This window comes from Cylas formicarius, unplaced genomic scaffold, assembly GCF_029955315.1.
Source record: "Cylas formicarius isolate icCylForm1 unplaced genomic scaffold, icCylForm1.1 PGA_scaffold_5__7_contigs__length_24384050, whole genome shotgun sequence".
Taxonomy (NCBI): Eukaryota; Metazoa; Arthropoda; class Insecta; order Coleoptera; family Brentidae; genus Cylas; species Cylas formicarius.
Window position 1 is genome coordinate 8,177,292 of NW_026844341.1, and position 13,474 is coordinate 8,190,765.

Here is a 13,474-nt window from a genome sequence, read left to right on the forward strand (position 1 = left end):
CTTCTTCCTCTTTTCGTTATTACAACTAAGATTTATGAGCCATGACTTCTTCTTTTTTACTTTCATAGCCATAAATACCAGCATCATTCGGCAAAATTACGAAATAAATTTTTTTTTTATAGGTTATGATATTGCGGCTGTTTACTCCTTCCGTTGTCTTCCCTAAGTCAAGCATTAAACTGATTTTTCTTAGAATTCTACAAATATTATAACCGTCATGACTGAAGACGTCCAAAGGCATTCGGTACACACATTAGTTTTCCGTTCATTAAAACGATCTCACGATATGTTTTTGTCAAATCAAGGATTGTTGCCCACCGTGGACGAAAAAGCGTTAGTATTTAAATCTGTATCATTAGTCTTGTTGGAACTCTCATTCGTTTCAGAGACAAAATTCGAAGAAGTATCAAGGCCAGGGATTTCTACGGCCTCGTTTTCGATGACGTGAAAAAAATGCAAGCGATGAAAAACCTCAGGGAGTCGGAAGCGGGGCCGAACCCGCCGCCCCCGGGGACCGTCGAAAGCGACGCGACTCCTCTCGAAAACGCGGTCGTGCCGTTTTCCGAGAATACACTGAATCGGAACCCACAAAATCAGCAAAATCAAATAGCTACACTTATCAAAAAGGCCCCGACCATGCCCAAACCGAAATGGCACCCTCCGTGGAAATTGTACAGGGTTATCGCGGGCCATCTGGGATGGGTTAGATGTGTGGCCGTCGAACCCGGAAACGAAGTAAGTGCCGACATTTTTAAGTTACTGGTAATGGATTATGTTTAGTGGTTCGCGACAGGCGCGGCGGATCGAATAATAAAAATTTGGGATCTGGCGTCAGGACAACTTAAAGTGTCCCTGACTGGCCACGTCAGCACTGTGAGGGGATTAGCTGTCAGCGCGAGACATCCGTATTTGTTCAGCTGCGGCGAGGATAGACAAGTAAAATGTTGGGATCTCGAGTACAACAAGGCAAGCTTTCTTTATATTTACAAGTATCATGAAAGTAAGATAAAAATGAATAAATATTGTAGGTTATACGTCATTACCATGGTCATCTGTCGGCGGTTTATACATTAGCCCTACATCCAACCATTGATGTTTTGTTGACTGCAGGAAGGGATTCGACCGCTCGTGTCTGGGATATGAGAACAAAAGCAAACATCCACACTCTAACTGGTAAGTGGAAGGATGGAAACAGTAGGGAATTGCATTTTCCAGGTTCAAGTTTACTATCATTTGTTGTATTTTAGGGCATACTCACACCGTGGCCAAAGTTATAGCCCAAGCGTCTGAGCCCCAGATCATCACAGGATCCCATGATACCACGATAAGGTTGTGGGATCTAGCGGCTGGAAAATCCATCTGCACCCTCACCAACCACAAGAAAAGTGTCAGGGACTTGGTGTTTCATCCCACATTGTATGTTATTACTCTTATTATTACTATTAATGTATTACTCCAGAAGATCCACTGTTTAATGGCAACACCGGAACAACTTTTCCTACTAAAAAAAGTTATTTGAGAATGAAAGACGATTGTTATTATGACTATAATTATTAAACCTTAAATGTTGTTTATGTATTTTGCGTTTTTTACAATATGTAACATTAATTCAGGCGTTTAACGTTTAATTAAAAGAAATTAAAACAGGGCACGGGTTAAAATGAGAAACAAGTATTCATTAAGAGGTTAAGGTTTTTGATATTTTGAAGATTTGAACTCGTCCTTGTATCTACCTACATAACGCACCAGTTTCTTTTAATTGTTTTAATTCTTTTTATTGAAGTCATGAAAAAGACCGATATGTTGAAAATTTTAACTCATTGAATAACGTATAACTTTTTTAAATTATTTTTTAATTGTGTTACGAAAATTTTAACTCCATGTATAACGTAAAATTTCTTTTAATTGGATTTAATTGTGTTAATTAAAATCATTTAATAGACTTTGTTATTTTGAAAATTTTGACTCATACTACCTAATGCAAAAATTTTTTAAATTAGGTTTTAATTGTGTTTATTGAAATCATGTGAAAGACTGAAATATTGAAAATTTCAATTCCATAAATAACGCAAAATTTCTTTTAATTAAGTTTTAATCATGTTAATTAAGGTCTTGTCTCTTTTGTCCAAATTCTACCAAACAAAATGTCGGTTCGGTGTCAGGGCTGGGTCCAGATCTACGCTTTAGATCCTACCACGTTATATGTATACATAGAGAAAATATTTCAGAAATATGTTCGCGTCCGGGTCGCCGGACAACATAAAACAGTGGAAGTGTCCGGAAGGGAAGTTCATTCAAAACCTGTCTGGCCACAACGCCATCATCAACTGCCTGGGCGTCAACTCCGAAGGAGTTCTGGTGTCCGGAGGGGATAACGGGACGCTACACTTTTGGGACTGGAGGACGGGTACGGTTTCGCATTAAAACTCGTTATGGATTTAAAAATCTCAATTTATTTCAGGATACAACTTCCAAAGGCTCCAGGCTCCGGTCCAGCCCGGGTCCATGGACAGCGAGGCCGGCATATTCTCGATGATTTTCGACCAATCAGGTTCGAGACTTATCACGACAGAGGCCGACAAGACGATTAAAATTTACAAAGAGGACGACACGGCCACGGAGGAGAGCCACCCGATCAATTGGAAACCGGACATTCTGAAGCGGAGGAAATTCTAAAATAAGTTTACAATTTAGGATTTTTATATGAAATAAAACACCAAATTTCGATTCGACAGTATATATTCGTAATATAAATATTTATTTATTTTAAATATCCTATAAAAGTTTTTGGGGCTCGGGTCGCGTCTTGTTTCTTGTCAGCAACGCTACCCCGACATAGTGGTAGAGCGTGCAAGCTATAACTTTTATCAAGACGAAGACTATCCTCTGCATCCAGTTCAGAACTCCGTAAATGGGGTACAACCATATACCGTGCCTGATATAGATGAAGAAATATCTGTAATCAATTGATTATTGTCAGGTTATAACTTATTTACTATAATAAGAATCACGATTTCGTGCTTTGGATAATTTAATAATAACAACAATAATATTCTATGCTAAAAATAAGCAATTAAAATGCATTAAATTTATAATTGTTAGGTAAGATCCGCAAGACATTTTAAAAGGGGGTTTAAATTAAAATATACCTTTCAGACGTTTCAGACATTTTATATGCGTTTTTTGCCATAAAGTGTGTTCCTTCTTTAAAAAGAGTAGAATTATATCTTCGAATGCTCAAATCACCTCTATGCGTCATCAGCATATCCATATGCCTCCAGCTTGCAGAGAATAAATGTATATTTTATGTCACTATCATAACTAATGAGACAAAAAAATAGTCAACATCAATATCAATATCATCTCACTATTATAACTGATGAGGCAAATTTTGTCAATATTCTCATTATCATAACTATTGAGACAAAATACAGCGATGCAACAGTCAGTATAAAAATATTTTATTTCGCTATCATAACTAATGAGGCAAATAAGTTAAATATTTTGTCCAACCATCATAACTAATGAGACAAAAAAAAGTAGTAGTAATGATGGAACAGTCGATATGTAAAGTTGAATATTATTTATTTAAGAATATCTAGTAACAAAACCATATTAATCACTATAATAACTAATTTCCCTATTTTTTTGGTACAGCCAAGGGCATTTAACAGCTTATAACTATGACATTTTTCTACAAATATAGCTTATTTAATTAATAAATTAAAAAAATTGAAAAAATTTTACTTGAAAATAGTAATAATTTTTTCCGCCTGAGGTGATATTGGAAAACCTAAACCGTTTCGCCATCTGTAAACGAATGGCGAAACTAAATCAGCATTCTTCGGTTACCAAGTTAGAAATCCGTAATTTTGATTTCTCAAGATAGCTTGAAAACTCGGTTATGGCGTATACTCACATCGTCTGGTAGGTACCCGCGAACGCTAGCAACCCTAGCAGGGACCTCTCCAGCACGTGGTACTTGTCCACGGTTTGGGAAAATGCAACTTCGATGACCAGGGGCACCAAAATGAACGTGTGCATGGTGTGATTGAGCCAGGCTGGGTAAAAATCGTCCAGGGCTTTTGGGAAGATGAGCTCGCGATCTATGTGCCATATGGTCCAGAACACCGTCACCACGAGCAACGTGCACGGAAACACGATAGTCGAGAATGTCACGTGCCTGACGTATTGTATGGACTTTTGCAACTTGGTTTTGGGCGTCAGGATCTGTAGCAACTCGTCCAACACAGCCGTGCACAAGAAAAGCGTCTGGACGCCCTGAAATACGGAGATAAAGAAAATACTGTCGCTAATTAAATTTTGGAAATCAAACTGATCGCTACATATTGATAATATCAATCGGACAATCGGAAAGATGCATAACTTATTTAGAATGTCAACAACTTATTTTTCATTTTTGTCTGTTCTCCGTTCTGAGTGTCTGTTCTTCGCCTACGCTACGTAAAAACGCGAATACCTTCCGAAAGGTTTGAGCTGGGATACCGAAATTCGGCACCTTTAAAACAGCTCTCGAGACGCGGAAGCCCTGTATAAATGACCCCGTTCGGTCAGTGGCGACCATTTTATTTTCTGGATTTGTTTCTGTTTTTCATATATCGACTTGAAATGTGGCACGACTAACGGAAATAACAAATTAGGACGTTTTTTGTGGGTATGTACATCGTATATTTGCGGTTATGCTTTATGGTTTTCAATAGATCGGAAATAACTAGAATATAGGTTTTTAAATTTTTCAAATTTTTATGAAAATCACATTTTCTGTGCCCATACTTCGTTTAATGAAACCAAAAATATGTTTTTGCGGCTTCTTTCTAAGGGTTAACCTCGCAAAAATGCCGGCCCTGTACATCGAAACGAGGGCTATGTTTCGATTTCTTATCTATAAGTACCATTTTTGTTAAGGAGAAAGTCTAAATCATTATTCCACGATGTCTGGTAGATATATAAAGGTATCAAATTTCTATCCATGACCTTCCTCAACTCTGCCCATGCGAATCTGGGTACTAGTGGACCCAGCAAGATATCAGCTGGGTGCACGCGTACCCACTGGAAATACGTTTCCTTCATATTTGTTGTTATTAAAAATAAAACAATAATATGGATAACCGTAAGAGTATTTCGGCATACTTTTTAAAAGTTTTAGCCAGTGGCGTGCAGAATGTAAAAAAATGTATATGGTCTGTTCATAAATATAAGAAAGTGACCAACTGCTTTTGAACGGATTATCCAACATACAATGCAACAAGATTATTTCCTTAATTAATAATTAATTATTAATTACCTTAATTAGTAATAATAATCTTGTTCATTGTGTGTTAATTACCATAATTTTTTTTGTACCACTAATACTGGAAGCTGTTAATTAGTTCTAGCAGTTTTTGTCCACTCTAATTTCTACTTTTCCATTTCTCGTTTATGTTCATTTTCATCCTTCGCTTCTCTGGAACACAGCTCGAATGTCAGAACCAGTTACCGCCGCTCGGTCGGAAAGGGAAGCCGGACCGCAAAATTAAAAATTTATCGACGGACACAAATAGAGACGTTATGTGAATTATTACCGGGGTGTAAATAGTTAGTGACGTTGTCATGAGTTACTTACAAAGTTCCATATCGTGAAAAAGTGCATTCCGAATCGCGAGAGGGCTTTGAACCTGTCGTTTATTTTGTCGGGATCGAGGCGGTTCTTCAGCTGCGCGTTTTCGTGAAAACTGTACAGTTCGAACAGCAACACAGAGGCGTACGTCGCGAGGGCCAGGCCGTTCGTCATCGCGCACTTTTTCAAACAGTTTCTAATAATTGTCGCTGGTAATACGCGATTCGCTTAGAATCGCACTGTTTCGTTCGTCGTTAAATTTTATGAAACGCATTGTTCGACTTAATATTTTCGCGACTCGGAATTGCGTTTTATTATCAAACTACGCTCGGCGTTCGATAAAATAGGCCCCGTCAAGGACAGAACCCAAAGTGCACAGTACTTATCGTAAAGTATACCTAAACGTATATGTGAGTATACAGGGTGTCTGGTTATAATCGGAATCGGACCGAAAACTATAGTATATTTTTCGGCTGTAGAGAGAAATCCTCGTTTTTATGTTTCAAAGTTTCTCTCAACATTAAAAACAAAAATTGATAGGTAATGTAACCCAACAATTCTAACTTTTCTAAGGTTTTTGAAAAAAAAAAAGATATTGGTCAGAAAATACAGTATCTTGATAACATTTTAATTGGCTATAACTTTTTTGGTTTTATAGATATCAAGGTAAACAAAAAAAAAACAAAATGTAGGGTTAGTAGCCAAGTTTTTTTGCAAGTGACGTATAAAACAAAACACTATCAATTTTCTGACATACAAGCCTACATTATATTTCTTAAAATTGAACACCCTGTACAGCGCACTTTATTTTTTAGTCCACCCGACAAATCGGCAAAAATAGGAAATTTTTATGTAATTTCAAAGAGTGCCCTGACTAACAAATAAAAATATAATTATGTTTGACATATTAGTAAACAACGTTGGTGGTTGAATTATTGTCCAAGTCATTATTGTTAAAATGGTTTTTCGAAAATTTAGCATCCGTGAAAAGAGTGATATGGTTCAAGTATATTTTCTGAATAATAAAAGTGAAACCGCAGCTCGTCGTCAGTATATTACATTTTATCCAGAGCGCCGAGCTCCTTCAAAACAGGCTGGCAAATTTGCAGAAAATGGTAACGTAATAAAAGCTAAAAGGTGCGCACAAAGGTAACCACATCCAGTTCTCTTTCTCGGCGATCAATTCACTCAGTTTTGAAAGAATATAAATTAATAATTTATTTATATAAATAAATATATATAATAAATATATAATATATATAATAAATATATAAATAAATTTAAATTTCGTAAAACTCAAGAACTAATTGCAGAACAATGTCAAAGCAGGATGGATTTTTTAAATAGACAATGAGAATAATAATTCTTTGAAAAACATTTTATGGACTGATGAAAGTTCGTTCACTACAAGAAAGGGTTTTAGTAGACAAAATACGCGATATTGGTCTTTAAATAATCCTAGACAAATACCCGAAAGAAAAACTCACAATGTTGTGCAAGTAAAAAATTTTCTTAACATGGAATATCCCAGGAGTTGGATTGGGAACGGCGGAATTATGGATTCATCACGTGCACAGAACTCCTTGTAGGGATGTCGTGGAACTTCGGCAAGGGATTTCAGAGGCAATCAATCAGTTAATACACAATCTGGAAACGTTACTAAATGCAAGACAGCATACAATTAGAGTGTATGAGAAACGTGTTCAGGAAAATGGTGGTCACAAACAACAGTATTTGGAATAGTTAAAGAATTTTTTACTTTAGTGTGTCTTATCATTTTTAGTATTTTTGTGGCACCTTAATTTGTAAATAATGATAGTTGTTGCAATCATGGCACTCCTTGAAATTATATAAAAATTTCCTATTTATGCCGATTTGTCAAAAACGAGTGGACTAAAATATAAAGTGTGTTACATCATTGTAATCGGAATAAGATATTCTATTAAACACATATATAAATTGACAGTTTCGTTTTATAATTTACTTGGAAAAAACTTGGCTACTAACCCTACATTTTGTTTTGTTTTTGTTTACCTGATATCTCTAAAAACAAAAAAGTTACAACCAATTAAACATTTTAATAAATTGAACGCACGGTACATACATACTGGTTTCCAACAGCTTCCAGTCACTTTTCGTGTATTTTACGAATTTTTCTTTTTTTAGATATATCCTAAAATCTTAGGGTAGCAAATTATTAATAAATATGCCCCGACTATTATGCTTTTTTCGAAAATATACATGGCAAGGAAAAAAGCTATGTTTTAACATGATTCTCATACATATTTAATAATACGTATATCTATTTTAAGCAGCGAACGACCTTTTTGTTACGCGAAACATATATTTTTTAAATTACCAGTGCCGAAAAAAATTAACGTTGATACGTACGAAGATCCAGAGTGTAAAAAAGTAAGTCGGGAATTTGCTCGGGAATTGCAGGTTTTTTGGAAGTTTCGCGCGTACTCCTCGCGAAAACTTTCGACTCTCAACGATGGAGTGGCAATAGTACCACAAAACTGTTACGTACAATATCAAGACGACGCGTTTGCACATGGTATTGTAACTGGTTTGCTCCCTTCGATATCGCGTTTGCCCATATTGTTTGAGTAGTTGCACTACAATTAGTATTTTTTATCGGGGGAAACTAAAGGCGTGCGATCTTTTTTTTTTGGTAAAAAATGCTTAACTTCAAAATAAATAAGAACTAAAAGTTCAGATTTTTACGAAATTATATATAATTACATGACAATTGACAATAATATATAATTTCGTGAAAATCTGAACTTTTAGTTCTTATTTATTTTGATAAATGGATTTTCATCATTCATTATTAGTAATTAGTATGTCTTAATATTTTTTAAGGTATTCAAATATCAAGCAAAGTGGGCGGAAATTTCATAAAAATGCAACATTAGTAGTAGTAAAAGGGAAAAAAACGAATTTTTGTGCTTTGTGTCAATTAATTAATAGAGTAATTAATGTATAGGGTGGGCCGTTTATCTTGGGACGCTACCTTATCTCAGAAACTATAGGGGATGGAGCCAAAAGTTAAATACAAAAATTAATTGAGTTATGAGCCTTTAATTTATATTAATTTTGTATGTATAGGGTGTTTAATTTCTCGTGGGCGAGTATCAACTTTCTTATTTTAAATTTTAAACACCTAGCATATTACTTTTTTACATTTTTGAATTTTGTATAAATTTCTAGATATATTTTGTGTATAATGTCCTATACCTAACCTAAATTACGTTTGCAAGACGTAACATATCTGCCAATTTCTTCATTGAGAAGCATTTATTTACTTTTTTTACTTGAGTAGTTTCGATAAATATTAATACAGGGTACGCGAAAAATAAGGTTAAAAATGAAATTAAAAAAACTGCCAAAACTTATTTTTTCAATGGAAACCTTATTATCTTGTAATATTTAGCATTAGAAATTAAGGCAATTTTATATAAATAAATAAATAAATGCCTAATATTTTTACTTATCAAAAATAATTTGCTGTTGAAATATAAGTTTAGTTAGTGTGTAAGGTGGCTATGACGGCGTTTGCACAAAACAAGTGCTAAAGTGCTGCCACTATGGTTATATTATTTATACGGAATAAGACTAAGGATATGCGATAACGTAAGATATTAACGAACGATCAATAAAAAAATAACAGCTTACAAAAGATAATAATTATTGTAACAGTTGTTCAATATGTCTTCCACATTGAGCAATACAAGTAGTTTGAAGGGTTTCTAAATACATACTGGCATTTCTAACAGATTGAGTACCATTTAAATATCTGATACCTTCTCTTATCCGACGTTTAGGTTCCTCGATAGTGGACGGGTTGTGTTTGTTAAGTAAATCTTTAAGTGTACCCCATTGAAAAAAAATTAGGGGGGTTAAGTCGAAGCTCCTTGGAGGCTAGACATAACTAACATTCTCAATAATAGGTGCTAATTTATTGATTTGTGTGAAACCGAGCTCCATCCTACTGTCAAATTAAATTTCGTCGTTCCTTTTCAGGCACTTCATGTTCAACAAAGGGCTCAAAGCTCAATGTTTCAAAGCTCTAAGTAGTGTTGGGAAGTTAAATTCTGATAAAAAATACTGCACCTATTATTCTGAACCTTCAAATGGCCGACCATACTTTGACAGAAGCTCTACCTGATCTTGCAACTTCCATATGTTTTTTAGTATTCTTGGTGCTCCAGTAATGGGTATTTTTTTATTAAAAATTTTAGTTGACGTTGTAAATATGGAGCCATCTGCCCAAATAATATTAGCAAATATATTTTCTGAAAAGTGTGTCTTCATAAGATATAAAATAATAAGATAAGATAAGATATAAAATAATAAGATAAAAATAATGTTCTAATCCCTTTGCTCTACTTTCTGCATTGGACAGAGTTTATATTACTTCCAGTTGTTTATTTCAAGGCTCGTTTGAAGCGTTGTTTTCTGGACATCTAGATCTAGAGACGCATTTAGGGTTGAATCTTCAGGGGTGTCTGCAAAATGCAAAAAAATATTAGGTTGCTGTTCATCATTGAAAATATGATGACGTCTATTTTTTCCTTCTTCAAGGTTCCATATGTTCTGTGTTGGTAAATCCGGTCGAAGATGTTTTTTTTGAGCGCCTCGTTAACGGAAATTTTCGATATCTAACTTTCTAACATAACAATTTTTACCTCTGTGGTAAACATGATACGCAAGCAAGCGAATAAATCAAATTTATAAATGATAAATAAATAAAATAAAGTAATGTGTAAAAAAAAACAACAAAAAACGAATCCAAAGAGGCAGCGTTCTAGCACTTGTTTTGTTCAAACGCCATCACAGTCACCTTACAATAACTGAACTTATATGGAAACAGCATATGATTTGTGATAGATAAATGTTTAAAAGGGAATATTTAAAAATGTAAAAATATTAGGTATATACAACCTTATATAAAATTGCCTTAATTTTAATTAATATGACTGTTTCTTGAATTTCGTTTAATTCGAGTCCTTTGTCGACAACAAAAGTTATTTAAGTAAAACAATGAATCGAATGAAGATATCAGTACATATTTTACGTCTTGCAAACGTCATTTGTCGCATAAAAAATTAAAAATGTCAAAAACGGTTAGACTTAGGTAGAATTTTGTATAGAAGGTAAAAATGAATTAATTTACCAGGTGTTCTATTTAAAATAAGAAAGTTCGTACTCGCCCACAAAAAATGAAACTTTTTTAACTTTTGTAGAGAAAAATTATGCAAAACAGGGGCTGTGGGTATTCAATGAAATATTAGGTCAAATCATATTTCTGGAAATTCTGGTTTTTCGAAAATTTGCAAAAGTAAACTAAAACCAATATTTGGTTGTGAAAAAAAGACTTACGAAATTCACTCCGGTAAAATAAAAGGGTTTGAATTGGGCTAACGTCCTTCCCGTGTTGTTGCTTTCGAATTTGAGGAATTTTTGAAAGAACGCCGACATCACATAGAAAACTAGGATCGCGCCGTACGTCACGGGCCGACGAAAATTCGTAAACGTTTTCATGGCGGACCGTTCGAGTTGGCTGTGAAACTGAAGACGAGTTCCATCGCACTGGGTCAATTTAAAAGGTGAAAGTCGTATTCGTAATGCTCTAGTCCTTCCTGTTTGGGGACTCCGACGCTGACGTTATGCATAGGTAATATAAAGTTCGATCGAATGCGGCAGTTAATCTTCGGTCCAATTCACGAAGCTCCAGAGTGACGCCATCTATTGCCGTATCTTTTATAAAAGACGCAAAGGTTCAACAATAGACACAAGGTCCCGCGTTTATTGCGCTTGCCGTACCCAAAATATGAAAATGACCGTCGCGGATTCCGCTTTCTTCAAAAATTATAAACCAAAACACCAACTCCGAGTATTTGCAATATCCTGCACGAGGTCTCTGCAAAGGTACGGCATTCGGAGAAAACGTCGACTGGTGTCCCATCTATCGGGAAATAAATAAATTCTGACGCAAGTTTCAACGCGCCAATTTTGTTCTTTACCATCCATTCAACGGGAACAACTTCGATTTCCGATCTTAAGATATATACTCACGTAATTCCAAGTCGTGAAATAGAATAACGTCAGCGTAAAGTATGACGCGACGTGTTCCTGTACTTCGAAAACGTTGATGTCTAACCACAGCAGCCCCATGTAGACGCAACTAGCCGGATAGAAGAGCCCCAAGAGGGCGGCGCAGATCGAACGCAGTCGCATGTCGCGGAAAAGAACCGACCGTGATTGTACTGTTAAATTTAAAACTGGTTCGCTGGTTTCGCCGAATATCCAAACGAGATATGGCGTTATCAAATTTAAATTCCGTTTTTTTTTTTAATTTTTATGTTCATATAATTGCCCCTTTAATTTACGTCGTTAATTGCGATTTTTAAAAAACAAAGTAATTACTCGAGTTTTGGCTACAATTATCTCCGATCTTACGAGTCCATTTATAGATTCTAGAATATTGTACGTCTAAGGATAGTGGAGAATTAATTACCCAAGAAAATTTCGACGGGAGTTTGATTTCAATGACTGAATTGCAGTACAAAATATCAGGACAAGACATACGACGACAGACGTAGTTTTTTTTCTAAGTTGATCACTTGTCCAACAGATGGCACTATAAGAGACAATTCACTACTGGGACCCGATGTGAGGCGTATTAATTAACAGTATTCTGAACTGGCACCCATCATCGCATTGAAGTTTCTTTTTAAGTATCGTTATTTCAACTAGATGGGCTGACGCTGACATTTCGCCGTGGTTAGTTTCAATACATTTATTTTGTGCTCTCGCATATAAAATTACCTAATATCGCTCAGATTTACGTAAGTTTCGTTTCCCTCGAATCCGAGGCACTGGGGGATATTTCTGGGATTTTGCCGCACGGATTTGGTGCAATCGGTTGTTTTGTTAGATATTTTTTCCCATGCTTTGGATTTTGACGTTTGTTAATTCTGACAGGATATTTTTTCCCATGCTTTGGATTTTGACTTTTGTTAATTCTGACAGTCATGTCAGTGCATGTATTCGTGTTTTAGGAAAATGTACTCAAAAACTGACGGTCGTAGAACAAGTATAGTATGCAACACGTTCGCTGAACTTTTTAACTCACTCGTTTATTAAGTACTCGCTCCGCTCGTGCCAAATAAACTCGTAAGTCAAATGTCGTTTACCGCATGTTGCATAATATACTATTTCAAGTTTATTAAAATATTCTTTTGTCGTTCTTTTTCTTTAAGTACTTTTGAGATGCGAAAAGCCGATATTAAACCAAAAAAAAAGACATATGGTCGTACCTCATCCAGATGCACGCCTAGACTAACCATTCTTAATAATGACTTATAAACAAATTAGAAGAAAACCCCTTAATATGTGTAAATATTCCTTTTCTACTCCAGTCTGCAAAATACCTAATTACACAGCGATCTAGCATGTGGGAAGCGTCATTTTACCATGTAAATTTCGTTTCCCACGGACTTTAGTCACTTCGGACATTTCCGGGATTTTACCGCACGGATTTGGGGGCAATCGGACGTTTTCGGAGATATTTCCCACGGTTTGAATTTTGACGTTTGTCAATTCTGACGGTCATGTCAGTGAATGTATTTGTGTAATGTACCCAAACACTGACGGTCGTAGAAAAAGTATAGTATGCAACACGTTCGGTAATAATATATTATGCAACAACTGCGGTAAACGGCACTTGACTTACGAGTTTATTTGACACGAGCGGAGCGAGTTTTTAATAAACGAGTGAGTTAAAAAGTTTACCGCACGTGTTGCATACTATACTTTTTCTACAACCGTTAGTTTTTGGGCACATTTTCG

At 35.5% G+C, this 13,474-nt stretch overlaps 2 protein-coding genes across 5 annotated transcripts; one reads left to right on the top strand and one right to left on the bottom strand.

Moving 5' to 3' along the window:
* The first annotated feature begins 131 nt into the window (after nucleotides 1-131).
* Nucleotides 132-2,764, top strand: LOC132702652 (pleiotropic regulator 1). Its single transcript, XM_060671431.1, has 7 exons — nucleotides 132-333; nucleotides 387-735; nucleotides 781-966; nucleotides 1,029-1,173; nucleotides 1,248-1,416; nucleotides 2,229-2,407; nucleotides 2,462-2,764. The coding sequence occupies exons 1-7, from the start codon at nucleotides 218-220 to the stop codon at nucleotides 2,674-2,676; spliced, it is 1,359 nt and encodes a 452-aa protein (XP_060527414.1). The 5' UTR covers nucleotides 132-217; the 3' UTR covers nucleotides 2,677-2,764.
* LOC132702655 (androgen-dependent TFPI-regulating protein-like) lies at nucleotides 2,722-11,949 on the bottom strand. Of its 4 annotated transcripts, none has more exons than XM_060671438.1 (3): nucleotides 11,699-11,949; nucleotides 3,920-4,281; nucleotides 2,722-2,956 (listed from the first exon to the last, which is right to left on the bottom strand). In XM_060671438.1, the coding sequence occupies exons 1-3, from the start codon at nucleotides 11,858-11,860 to the stop codon at nucleotides 2,776-2,778; spliced, it is 705 nt and encodes a 234-aa protein (XP_060527421.1). In that variant the 5' UTR covers nucleotides 11,861-11,949; the 3' UTR covers nucleotides 2,722-2,775. The 4 variants fall into 4 exon arrangements, with proteins under 4 accessions (XP_060527421.1, XP_060527419.1, XP_060527418.1 ...); XM_060671436.1 differs by lacking the exon at nucleotides 11,699-11,949 and adding an exon at nucleotides 11,003-11,327; XM_060671435.1 differs by lacking the exon at nucleotides 11,699-11,949 and adding an exon at nucleotides 8,009-8,193.
* Nucleotides 11,950-13,474: the final 1,525 nt, after the last annotated feature.

Bases quoted from the DNA above. Each gene is read 5' to 3' on its own strand.
- LOC132702652 (XM_060671431.1), top strand. From the start codon at position 218: ATGACTGAAGACGTCCAAAGGCATTCGGTACACACATTAGTTTTCCGT. The intron at 334-386 runs GTTAGTATTTAA...CATTCGTTTCAG, and splicing joins CCCACCGTGGACGAAAAAGC to AGACAAAATTCGAAGAAGTA. The intron at 1,174-1,247 runs GTAAGTGGAAGG...GTTGTATTTTAG, and splicing joins AAACATCCACACTCTAACTG to GGCATACTCACACCGTGGCC.
- LOC132702655 (XM_060671434.1), bottom strand. From the start codon at position 5,791: ATGACGAACGGCCTGGCCCTCGCGACGTACGCCTCTGTGTTGCTGTTC. The intron at 4,282-5,623 runs GTAAGTAACTCA...TCCGTATTTCAG, and splicing joins TTTTCACGATATGGAACTTT to GGCGTCCAGACGCTTTTCTT. The intron at 2,957-3,919 runs GTGAGTATACGC...AATTGATTACAG, and splicing joins GCGGGTACCTACCAGACGAT to ATATTTCTTCATCTATATCA.